This window comes from Phycodurus eques, chromosome 6 (genome assembly GCF_024500275.1).
Source record: "Phycodurus eques isolate BA_2022a chromosome 6, UOR_Pequ_1.1, whole genome shotgun sequence".
Lineage (NCBI taxonomy): Eukaryota > Metazoa > Chordata > Actinopteri > Syngnathiformes > Syngnathidae > Phycodurus > Phycodurus eques.
In genome coordinates this window covers 6,393,748-6,405,870 of record NC_084530.1, presented here as the reverse complement: position 1 = coordinate 6,405,870, position 12,123 = coordinate 6,393,748, and the positions used below count along the sequence as shown (strand labels likewise).

The following is a 12,123-nucleotide window of genomic DNA, read 5'->3' as shown; positions in this document are numbered from 1 at the left end:
GCCAATTGCACGCTATACTGGTAGAAGTGGGTGAAATTTTTAATGAACAAGGAAGTGCAATTCCCCTGAATGTTCACAGCATGGAAAAGGGGCACTTGGTGTTTATATAGTGGAGAGTCATATCCTGACGTCACGAGGATACTTTTTAGCCCTGCCCAAAAAATCAGGAACACTTAGGAGGTGAAAAAGTGTTTTAAACCATATCTCAACAATTCAGTACTATAATTGTCTCAGTCTTTGCATATGTTTTTAGCACTTATCTTCATCCATCCATCCATCCATCCGTTTTCTGAGCCGCTTCTCCTCACTAGGGTCGCGGGCGTGCTGGAGCCTATCCCAGCTGTCATCGGGCAGGAGGCAGGGTACACCCTGAACTGGTTGCCAGCCAATCGCAGGGCACATACAAACAAACAACCATTCGCACTCACATTCACACCTACGGGCAATTTAGAGTCTCCAATTAATGCATGTTTTTGGGATGTGGGAGGAAACCGGAGTGCCCGGAGAAAACCCACACAGGCACGGGGAGAACATGCAAACTCCACACAGGCGGGGCCGGGGATTGAACCCGGGTCCTCAGAACTGTGAGGCTGATGCTCTAAGCAGTCGTCCACCGTACCGCCCCCACTTATCTTCAAACATATTTAATTTATTTAAATACGATTTTCGTTTTGGAGTTGTTTAAAGTTGCTAAAAAAACATGCACATGGTCATCCATATGAAGTCTGCGATGTGTAAATCAAATGGCTTATTTCCTAGTATCGATACAATCAATTGATTACCTTTTAAAATTATTTAAATTGATTTAATGTATTTTCGTCCAGAAGGCTAAATAGCCAAGGAGAGATTAATCCAATTGGACCGTAGGGAATATAAATCGTTACATCGATATAAAGTTTACACTAGTTTAACACTAGTTTACATCTCAGAATCTAGAAGGTAATTTATCCTAAATTCTTAGTACTTAACATGAACACAAGACCAACTTCTGCAGTGCTTCAAGAAGCCAATACTTGACTCAACCTTAAAAAAAAAGACTACCTCTTTGCTAAAAGTAAGACAACTTTGAAAATTTCATGGTTGTAATCAAACTTAAAGGAAAAGCATAACATCCTCCCTTTCATCCAAAATGTTTTCAGCCATACTCCCTTTCAGTTATCTTAACAGACTATGACAGTGACTGCAGCATGAATTCTGAACCATTTAAAGTAAGTTAATGTAGTGTTAGAAAGTGAATGCTGTATTTGCAAAGAACACCCAAATGATTCTTATTCATTCATAAGACACAGCACTAATACATTACAGATGACGTCTGAGATCGAACACTAATCATGTCGCCATGAAAATAATCGGGTAACTACTTACCATGAATGAATCCATTTCAGAGAATAAAAGCAACCAGAGTAAACATAGCCTGTCAAAAAACAGAAATGCTTTGACAGCTCTCTCTCACTGTGATCTCTCAAACAGGATGATACAGCAGAGATATTGCCCGACGTCACAAAATATCCTAATAATAATGGAAATTCCATCTAAGGGGCAGAATTAGGGCATTCAGCTCAAGAGATTAATCCATTTGGCAAGTGGTCATCATGCAATATGTTATCTTGTAACATTTCCTTTGTTTGACAAAAATGTCAGAAAGAAAAAGGAATTGGCCAAAAGAGTCTACATATTAAATTTCAGGCGGCTGTGGTTCACTTGGTGGAGCGGGCCGTCCAGTGAGCGAAGGGTCAGGGGTTCGAATCCTGGCTCTGACTGTCCACTTGCTCCCAGTCGACCTGGCAGCGCCTTGCATGGCAATAGCCATTGCTGTGTGAATGGGTATATGTGAGTCTCTATAGGCACCGTGATGGTGTATATAAAGCGCTATATAAGTGCACTCCATTTAATATATAGAATATATTTTAAGATCCAAAGGATATAATTTCCTTTATTCGCCAACCACAAAACCTTATCAAAACAACTTTGTTGTTTGGCCCTCTTAGGCGTAACCTGTGAAATTAATTTCCGCAAAAACTTCATGAAAAATGTCTCTGAAGTCACAGAAAAAACAGTTGTGCAGGAAGTCATTTGAAACCTGAACAAGTCTTGCAACACCTCAGCATATATTGTCAGACTTCAGCTCAGTAAGCATCTCAATGATTAACTCCACCAGTGTGCTTTAATTTTTCTTTTTCATATTTACAAACCATTGGGTTAATGTGAAGTGCAAAATTAAGTTCCTAGGTATCTTCAACAATGAACCTGCCTCATACTCTGGCATAGGTTTTAAGAAGACATGCAAACACCAAAGGCATGAAAAAGGTGACCCAAAAAAATAAAAATAAAAAGAATTTTCGGGGAGATCTGGGGGTATCCCACGACTCCCAGCAGAGATTTATTTTTATTTTAACATAAATTAAGCAATCTGGAAGGCTTTGACGATTTACGTAAATGCATACATGCAAATCAGTCATCTTTTGGTGAAATTTGCAGTTTTGAACTTTAAGAGAGGCTTTGTCATGATAAACCAGAATGCCATCAGTGCCATGTCATGGAGTGTCTGCTTGTCTGTGGTCCAGAGGCCACATTTTATTTTTTCTAACCACAATGAATTATCCAATTGATGTAAAAGAAAATAATAAGTACAACATTTATCTCCAAAAACACTTCAGAATCAGAATCAGAATCATTTCTATTTGCCAAGTATGTCCAAAACACACAAGGAATTTGTCTCCGGTAGTTGGAGCCGCTCTAGTACAACAGACAGTCAATTTACAGAACACTTTTGGGACATCAAGACATTGACAAAAAACAATTGTGCAAAAAGATGCAGAGTCCTCTAGCACTTAGAGCAGTTCGAACGACTAATATTGCAATAGTCCGGTGCAATGACCATTGTGCAAAGGGCGCTGAGACTTCAAGGAGTGTATGCGGTTTAAAGTGACGAGTAGTGCGATCATCTGGGACAATGTTGGTTGTGCAAATTTTACAGATACTCCTCAATCAGTGTGCAAATGGAGCAGATGCTACTCTGGCATGAGTGGCCAGTATATGCAAATAGTGCAGCATGGCGAGACAACTACAGTGAGTGCACGAGTAATACATAATTGGCCCCACAGAAATGTGACAACGAACTCAAGTCACAAAATTGCCAGCTTGTTGTAATGGAATTATAGGTTAGGTGTTTAAGAAGTTGATCGCAAGAGGGAAGAAGCTGTTGGAATGTCTACTAGTTCTAGTTTGCGTTGATCGGTAGCGCCTACCTGAGGGAAGGAGCTGGAAGAGCTGGTGACCGGGGTGCAGACGGTCTGAGAGGATTTTGGACGCCCTTGTCTTAGTTCTGGCAGCGTGCAAGTCCTCAATGGTGGGTAGGGGGGGTACCGACAATCCTTTCAGCAGTTTTGATTGTCCGTTGCAGTCGGAGTTTGTCCTTTTTTGTAGCAGCACCAAACCAGACTGTGATGGAAGAACACAGGACTGATTCGATGACCGCTGTGTAGAACTGTCTCAGCAGCTCCGATGGCAGGCCGTGCTTTCTCAGAAGCCGCAGGAAGTACATCCTCTGCTGGGCCTTTTTGAGGACGGAGTTGATGTTGTTCGCCCACTTCAGGTCCTGAGAGATTGTAATTCCCAGGAACTTGAAGGTCTCGACGGTTGACACAAGGCAGCTGGACAACGTGAGGGGCAGCTGTGGCGAAGGATGCCTCCTGAAGTCCACGATCATCTCTACCGTCTGGAGCGTGTTCAGCTCCAGGTTGTGTCGGCCGCACCACAGCTCCAGCCGCTCCGCTTCCTGTCGATATGCAGACTCGTCACCGTCCTTGATGAGGCCGATGACAGTGGTGTCATCTGCAAACTTCAGGAGCTTGACAGTCGGGTACGCTGAGGTGCAGTCGTTCGTGTAGAGAGAGAAGAGCAGCGGAGAGAGGACACAACCTTGGGGTGCCCCAGTGCTGTTGCTGCGTGTGGATGAGGTGGCCACCCCCAGCCTGACCTGCTGTGTCCTGCCCGTCAGAAAGCTGTAAATCCACTGGCAGATGGCAGGTGAGACGCTGAGCTGGAGAAGCTTGGTTGAAAGGAGTTCAGGGATGATGGTGTTGAACGCTGAGCTGAAGTCCACGACCAGGATCTTCGCGTCGGTCCCTGCACTGTCGAGGTGTTCTAGGATGAAGTGCAGTCCCATGTTGACTGCATCATCCGCAGACCTGTTCAAACTGCAGGGGGTCCAGCAGGGGACCTGTGACACTCTTGAGGTGGTCCAGCACGAGACGTTCAAAGGACTTCATGACCACAGATGTCAAAGCGACAGGCCTGTAGTCATTCAGACCAGAGATTGCAGGTTTCTTGGGGACTGGAATGATGGTGGAGCGTTTGAAACAGGATGGAACTTCGTACATTTCCAAAGATCTGTTAAAGATCTGAGTGAAGACTGGAGCGAGCTGGTCTGCGCAGACTTTGAGGCAGGATGGGGACACATGGTCCGGTCCTGTCGCTTTGTTAATCTTCTGTTGTTTGAAGATCCGTCTCACATCCTGTTCATGGATGGTTAACGCAGAAGTCAGAGGTGTGGTTGTGGTCGCGGGTGCGGCCGGGTGGGTGTGTGGAGTGAAACTGTCCTTTTCAAATCTGCAATAGAAGGTATTCAAGTCGTTGGCTAGTGTGCTATTGTTCTCAGCTTGGGGGGATCGTCGCTTGTAATTAGTCAGCGATTGGAATGCACGCCAGACTGATTTTGAGTCGTTCGCGCTAAACTGTTTTTCCAACTTTGCTGCATAGATCCTCTTTGCAATGTTAATTTCTTTAGTCAGCTGGTTTCTAGCTCGATTATACAGGGCCCTGTCCCGCTCTGATATGCGTCTTCTTTAGCTTGGCGAAGCTGCTTAAGTTTAGCAGTGAACCACGGCTTGTTGTTGTTGAATGTCCGAAATGATTTTGTTGGTACACAAACCTCTTCACAGAAACTGATATAGGATGTGACAGTGTCCGTATATTCATCCAGGCTGCCAGCTGAATTTTCAAAGACACTCCAGTCTGTGCAGTCTAAACAGCTTTGAAGTTCCATCTTTGCTTCATTGGTCCACCTTTTGACTGTTTTCACTGTAGGCTTTGCACATTTAAGTTCTTGCTTGTACGTCGGTATTCAGTGACTTAAGCAGTGATCAGACGAGCCCAGGGCTGCACGAGGTATAGCACGGTATGCGTTTTTTACCGTAGTGTAGCAGTGGTCTAAAGTATTATTTTCCCTGGTAGGACAGTCGATGTGCTGCTTGTATTTAGGGAGTTCGTGGTTGAGTTTAGCTTTGTTAAAGTCCCCGAGAATAATGAGGGGTGAGTCAGGGTGTTTTTTTTCAATTTCGTTGACTTGTTTGGCGAGCGTTAGCAATGCGGCGTTCGTGTTAGCTTGCGGTGTAATATAGACTCCAGCCAGTATAAACGATGCAAACTCACGTGGCGAGTAAAATGGTTTACAGTTCAAAAACAGCGACTCCAAATGCGGGCTGCAGTGTGTGCTGAGCACCGTGACGTCCGTACACCATTTTTCGTTTATATGGAGGCATATCCCGCCGCCCTTCGTTTTCCCCGATGATTCCATGTCGCGGTCCGCTCGATGAATGTTGAAGCCGGGAAGTGTGACGGCGCCATCGGGTACAGGGTCGCAAAGCCAGGTCTCCGTGAAGCACATGGCCGCGGAACGTCCGAAGTCTTTACTGGTCTTTAACAGAAGATGAAGCTCGTCCATTTTGTTGGGTAGGGAGCGTACATTCGCGAGGTGGATCGACAGGAACGCCAATCTGTGTCCTCTCTTGCGGAGTTTCACCTGAATGCCGGTTCGTTTCCTCTGTGGCGCCGCTTCCGCATCCATGCGCCGAAAACCGCGGACGCCGCTCCGGTGAGTAACTCGGGGAAAAAACTGATCGGATTTTCGAAAGTTGGTGACAGAAAGTCCGGAGTAGCCTCCTTGATGGTTAGCAGGTCTCCCCTTGTGTAAGTGAGTCGTGTAAGGTCTCCAAAGACGGACGAAAAACACAAAAACAAAGACAATACTAGAGAGCGCGTTACCGAGGCGACCACACTGGTAGGCGCCATCTTGGATTTGAGGTCCATAGGTCCATAAACTTCACACATCCAATGCATTTACTGAAAAAGATGACTGATCGAGTATGAGCACAGTATACTCCTTAGTTTAGCATCTCACTTTTATTCTGTGGCACAGAAGACACAGTTCAGGGAAATGCCCAAAAAGAAATCCCAGGCTTTAGAAACCTCTGCCTTTCAGTTATGCAATTTATCAAAACTGATTGAAACAAATTCACATTCTTAAGCTATCAGAATGAATCCAGGGGACATAAAAGAGTCATAAAACAAAAAACAAGAGCGATGGGTAGATAGATAACATCCTGTCAGGAAGTTTTGTGTTGTCTTGGATGTGACAGATACATTTAATATTTTTGAGATAAATTTTCTACACAGTTTATCATTTGTTGTATGACAGCAGATGAGACCCTTTTTATTAAGACGATTCTGACCTCACTGTCGTCAATATGTAATAGTCTGTGTTAAATGTTAGATTTGCATCACGAGGTTCAGGGAATTACCTGTGTAACGAGGGGCTCCAGAAGTCTCTCCACAGTCAGCGTGCGGATTTCAAGACTCTTTGGGTCCCATTTCAACAAGATTGGGGAGGTGGCAGTCGTCATGGTCTCTGTAAAGTCAAAAGTAGGTAGAACAGTCTTGAAATTTAGAGTTACACTGGGATAAAATAATACTCTTTCACACAGGTACCATGTGCTTTACTGACACAAAAATAAAGGAGGATAAAACAATTTAAAGCAAGAAATTAAGATGATATAATGGTTTATTTTTTTTAATATTACAGTACATGTCAGAGTTGAAGACAATTGGCACGATGACTGCGAACTGAGTGAATGGGTGTTGCCCTTTTGGTTTATGGTCAATAGAGGGAACAGCTGGCACGTGGTTGTTGTGGTCTGAAAGCAGAATGCAAGAAGGCAGTTACAAAATAAAACAATGAGACAATCAGAAAGCTCTGTTGTGGTGTCTAATTTTATACTACACTACCACGATAAACGACAGTATTGTTTTTCTATTTGATTTTTTGATTTAAGGATATTACAGCATAATAAAGATTTATACACATCTTACAAATTATGCCCTGGTAATCAAACATATGTGTAATGTTCTCTCAATTACTAAATAAAAGTAGGGCTCCCCACGACACTGAACAGGATAAGCGGTACTGAGAATGGATGGATAGAAGTAAGGTTCCATTTCACAATAAGAGCAAGTAAATAAAAACAGAAAGTTACACATGGTAAAATAAAGTGCTTAACTTGAGAAAAATAAAAAATAATTTCCCCTGTTCTGTTTGAAAGAAAGATTAAAATATATGAGAACACTAATACACTAACTTGATTCAGGCAAACTTTCACTGGCAACGGACCTAGGATGTTATGTCTTACATTCTCCCGGTAGACAGAAATTCACCCGGTCCACACAAAGACAATCAGCCTGTTTTTGTGTGTACTCTTCCCGACCATGCACGTCAAACATCAGACAATCTTATGTCATAAGATTATCCTTTAAGATTGTCCTTCGGTCTGATGTGTGTTGAGAGTGGATTCATCCCGATTGCAGGTCGGGGCCGACAATCTTAAATAACGAATGCATTCAATATTTACGACCAAAACTCTTCTTGTGTGTGGGGAACGCCGACTTCTCCTGAGTCAAGATGTGGTAAATTATGACATTGAACAGAATCTAGCGTCACATGAAGCGCCATGACTATACAAAAGTAAAAGACCGTAAAGAAAAACAATCATGTCTGACCCGATGTAATTTTTTGGTGTAAAAGTGGTTTCCCCAGACGGCAAAAAACATTTTGAGGACATCGCCATTTTACAAGTCTCTCAGCTCTTGAAACCTTCGGGAACACACGACAAAAATTGGCGCATACCCGGAAGTGTTTCATCTTCCTCGATTTTGTGAGATCACGTGTGATCGCGTGAGACTTTAACATCATCAGTGGAACAGAATCTTTACGTGTGTGGTGTTCTGTGTTGAGATTATCGTAGCACACCACAAACAATGCGACCAAAACTGTTAATGCCACATTTTTTATCTTTATGTGTGGGGTCTGTTACAAAAATGCCTACTGTATGTGTGTACCAGCCTTGAGTGAAATCCTTTGGCCAACATTATTTTCCACTTTCTAATTTAACAGGCCTTCATTAAAACTGTATTTGATGATCTTCCATTCAAGCACACAACAATAAACCAGACCCTGTGCACCAAAACCTACCCAAGCTTATCCCCGTCCCTTGCTGGTTTGTCTCCAGACCCCAATCCGCCCTCTGTGAGGCCACACGGACATGGATTAAGTTTACTGTCATGGGCGTACAGTATTAACAAATGAGGTTAATACATGATAAGCATTAATTTGGCAAAGAAATAAAGTTAAATTAAGCAAAGAGAGGTTTTAGTATCTTTCACATTCTCTTTTTCAATTTATATTTGCACTAACACAGAGAATACATCTCACAAATATAATAAGATCTTCAGATAATTGTGGACATTGACTGATACAAGTAATAACTAACCAGTGCCTGATGTGCCCTACATAAAGCTCTTCTTCGATCAAGCGATAATCTGATGATAATCTGAAGATAGAACCTAAGCGTGGTTAATAATCTACAACCCCAAATCCAATGAAGTTGGGACGTTGTGTTAAACATAAATAAAAACAGAATACAATGTTCAACCTATATTTAATTGAATACACTACAAAGACAAGATATTTAATGTTCAAACTGATAAACTTGATTGTTTTAGCAAATAATCATTAACTTCGAATTTTATGGCTGCAACACGTTCCAAAAAGATGGGACAGGGTCATGTTTACCACTGTGTTACATGACCGTTTCTTTTAACAACATTCAATAAACATTTGGGAACTGAGGACACTAATTGTTGAAGCTTTGTAGGTGGAATTCTTTTCCATTCTTGCTTGCAGGCAGGCCAGTCTAGTACTCGCACTCCTTTACTACAAAGCCACGCTGTTGTAATACCTTTCAGCATTAATGGTGCCTTCACAGATGTGTAAATTATCCATGCCATTGGCACTAACACAGCCCCATACCATCACAGATGCTGGCTTTTGAACTTTGCCTCCATAACAGTCCGGGTGGTTCTTTGCCTCTTTGGCCCGGAGGACACAATGTTCACAGTTTCCAAAAACAATTTGAAATGTGGACTCGTCGGACCACAGAACACTTTTTCACTTTGCATCAGTCCATCTAAGACAGGCATGCCCAAAGTCCGGCCCGCGGGCCAAATCCGGCCGTGTCCAAATTTCCTCCGGCCCGAAGCATCATGTCATCAAATCAATAATATGTGGCCCGCCAGAACAGTTTACCACAGTAAACAATACACACATACAAAAAAAAAAAAGCCATTTTATATTTCACCAGAGGGTGGCAGTAGACCTGTGGCCGCACTCTCGTCGCGTGACCCCTGTGTGAACTTTTACCCCTGCGGAATGTTTTTAGCCCATTTCTAAAAGGGCAACTGAAACTAAAAAGAGTTGACAACGAGGGGCCGCCGTGTCCACGACAAGTGGATTTTTTCATTGACATACGAAACAACTGTGTCTGCCTAATTTGCCAAGAGACTGTGGCTGTTATCAAAGAATTTAATATTAAGAGGCACTACCAGACGAAAGATGCTAACTACGACAAGTTAACGGCGAACAAACGCGTTGAAAAACTGAAGCCACTGGAAGCTGTTTGGATAGCACAACAGCGCTTTTTCACAAGAGCCCGTGGCTCAAATGAAAATTCTACAAAGGCGAGCTACGAGTCTCAGTGAATTGATTTTTTGTGATGATCAAACCACAGTTTTGTCAAATTTCTGTCTTCTAATTTGACTATAAACAGCCTTTTTGTGAAAGCACACACATCAAGCAGAACAATGACTGACACCAATATTTCTTTCTCAAACATCTGAACATAAAACAACACTGAGAAAGTACTTCAGACAGAAAAAATATTTATTGACAAGTATAACTATGTACAGAATTTACATTAGACAAAAATGCATGAACAAATTGGGCTTCCACACTTGCACTTTCTTCCTCCAAATTCACCTCCTCTACCGTTTGCGGAATAGTCCAGGTTGTTATTACCTTGCGCATAAAATCTAGCAAAGTTTTATCCACATCTGGTTTTTATTATTCTGTGGCAGTGAATGGGATCTTGTGTGGCTGTCATTCTCCTTGAAACCAGTCCATACTTCTGCTCGAAGCACAACCTGTGCAGTTTAGAAATATAACTATTACTATAAAAATACATTGTTGAAATTGCTGTCGTGGGACGGGGAGAAAAAGAACAATTTCAATTACCTTTTTTGTCTGCACTGCGTACTGGAATGGGAGTCGAACGTCTGCTGGATGCATAACCTGTTTAAAAAAATACATACGATGACTACAGAATACTTTTTATTGATGTGTTTTGCAAGGGTAAAAAAAAAAAAAAACATTACTTTTCTTCATCACAATCCTAAAAGACGTTCGACTCGCGGGTCTTGAATTCCTGTAAGATGGACGAGCTGTAAATGGAAATTTTAAATCAGTACTGGCAAATGATGTTACACTGTAACGTGAACTAGTTGGACTGAATTATGTTTTTATGTAACAAGGATTGAAGGAGCGTGTTTGGTCGCTAAATGTAGCAAACGCTAGCTGCAAACGAGTTACCTTAGTCTTCGCCTGCGTCGGACTTCGTCGGAGGAAGCTCGGGATGAAGCTTGGCTGGTTATCCAAAAGGGAGTTCACTCATCTGACGATTTCGGATCCCATTTATTAAAATCCTGGTTGGCAGACGATCAGCCGGCAAGTGGCCGAGATTATCTCGCCATATGTATGGGCCGGCATTTTGAGCAATAGCTTTGCAACAAAGCGATCGGCTCGGAGCGTCATCCTTTATTCCCCCGCATGATCTAAGGCGTCATTCCTCTCGATTGCAGGAATATTTTTCTTGCCTTGGCGCGATAAATTTGTAGTACCGAAATCTTTTTATTTATTTTATTTTTTTTATTTTTTATTTTGTCTTCTCTCTTTTCCGCCATTATGTTTGCACTATATATTATGTCTTGTCATTGTCTCTGCACCCTTCCCCCCCTTTCTTATTCCTCTTCTTACTCTGAGGGAGGGATGTTCACCTCAAGGCATTGTTGCCCTCGACAGGGTGCCATTCCTCATTGCAATTATCCAGAGGCTTGACGATCACACATAAACTGCACAAGACCCTCCACCACCCATCCCCGTTAAAAAACGCCATTGACATCTTTAGACAGCATTGGCAGGGAATAGATGGATTCTTAATGACGTCTTTGGACGGCATTGGCAGGGAAAGAGTGAAAGGAACCTGTTTGAACTTGTTATCAGTATAAAAGACACCTGTCCACAAACTCAAACAGTCACACTCCAAACTCCACTATGGCCAAGACCAAAGAGCTGTCAAAGGACACCAGAAACAAAATTGGAGACCTCCACCAAGCTGCGAAGACTGAATCTGCAATAGGTAAGCCGCTTGGTGTGAAGAAATCAACTGTGGGAGCAATTATTAGAAAATGGAAGACATACAAGACCACTGATAATCTCCCTCGATCTGGGGCTCCACACAATATCTCACCCCATGTGGTCAAAATGATCCCAGAATCCCAGAACCACACATGGGACCTAGTGAATGACCTGCCGAGAGCTCGGGACCAAAGTAACAAAGGCTACCATCAGTAACACACTACGCTGCCAGGGGCTCAAATCCTACAGTGCCAGACGTGTACCCCTGCTTAAGCCAGTACATGTCCAGGCCCATCTGAAGTTTGATGGAGAGCATTTGGATGATCTACAAGAGGATTGGGAGAATGTCATATGGTCAGATGAAACCAAAATAGAACTTTTGGGTAAAAAAATCAACTTGTCATGTTTGGAGGAGAAAGAATGCTGAGTTGCATCCAAAGGACTACTACTACTGTGAATCATGCTTCAGAGCTGTTCTTCTGCTAAGGGACCAGGATGACTGATCTGTGTAAGGGAAAGAATGAATGGGGCCATTGTATCGT

The 12,123-nt window shown here is 42.7% G+C and overlaps 1 protein-coding gene across 2 annotated transcripts in view; it reads right to left on the bottom strand.

Annotated features, from left to right (window-relative positions):
* The window catches only part of ctnna2 (catenin (cadherin-associated protein), alpha 2), a 338,765-nt gene that overhangs the window by 309,409 nt on the left and 17,233 nt on the right, over positions 1-12,123 (bottom strand). The window contains exon 2 of one of the 2 annotated variants that reach the window (XM_061679158.1): positions 6,582-6,688. In XM_061679158.1, coding sequence (XP_061535142.1) covers positions 6,582-6,683 — 102 coding nt within the window. In that variant the 5' untranslated portion in view covers positions 6,684-6,688. Of the gene's footprint in view, positions 1-1,365; positions 1,447-6,581; positions 6,689-12,123 lie in introns of those variants that run through there. The other variant, XM_061679159.1, reaches the window with a different exon arrangement.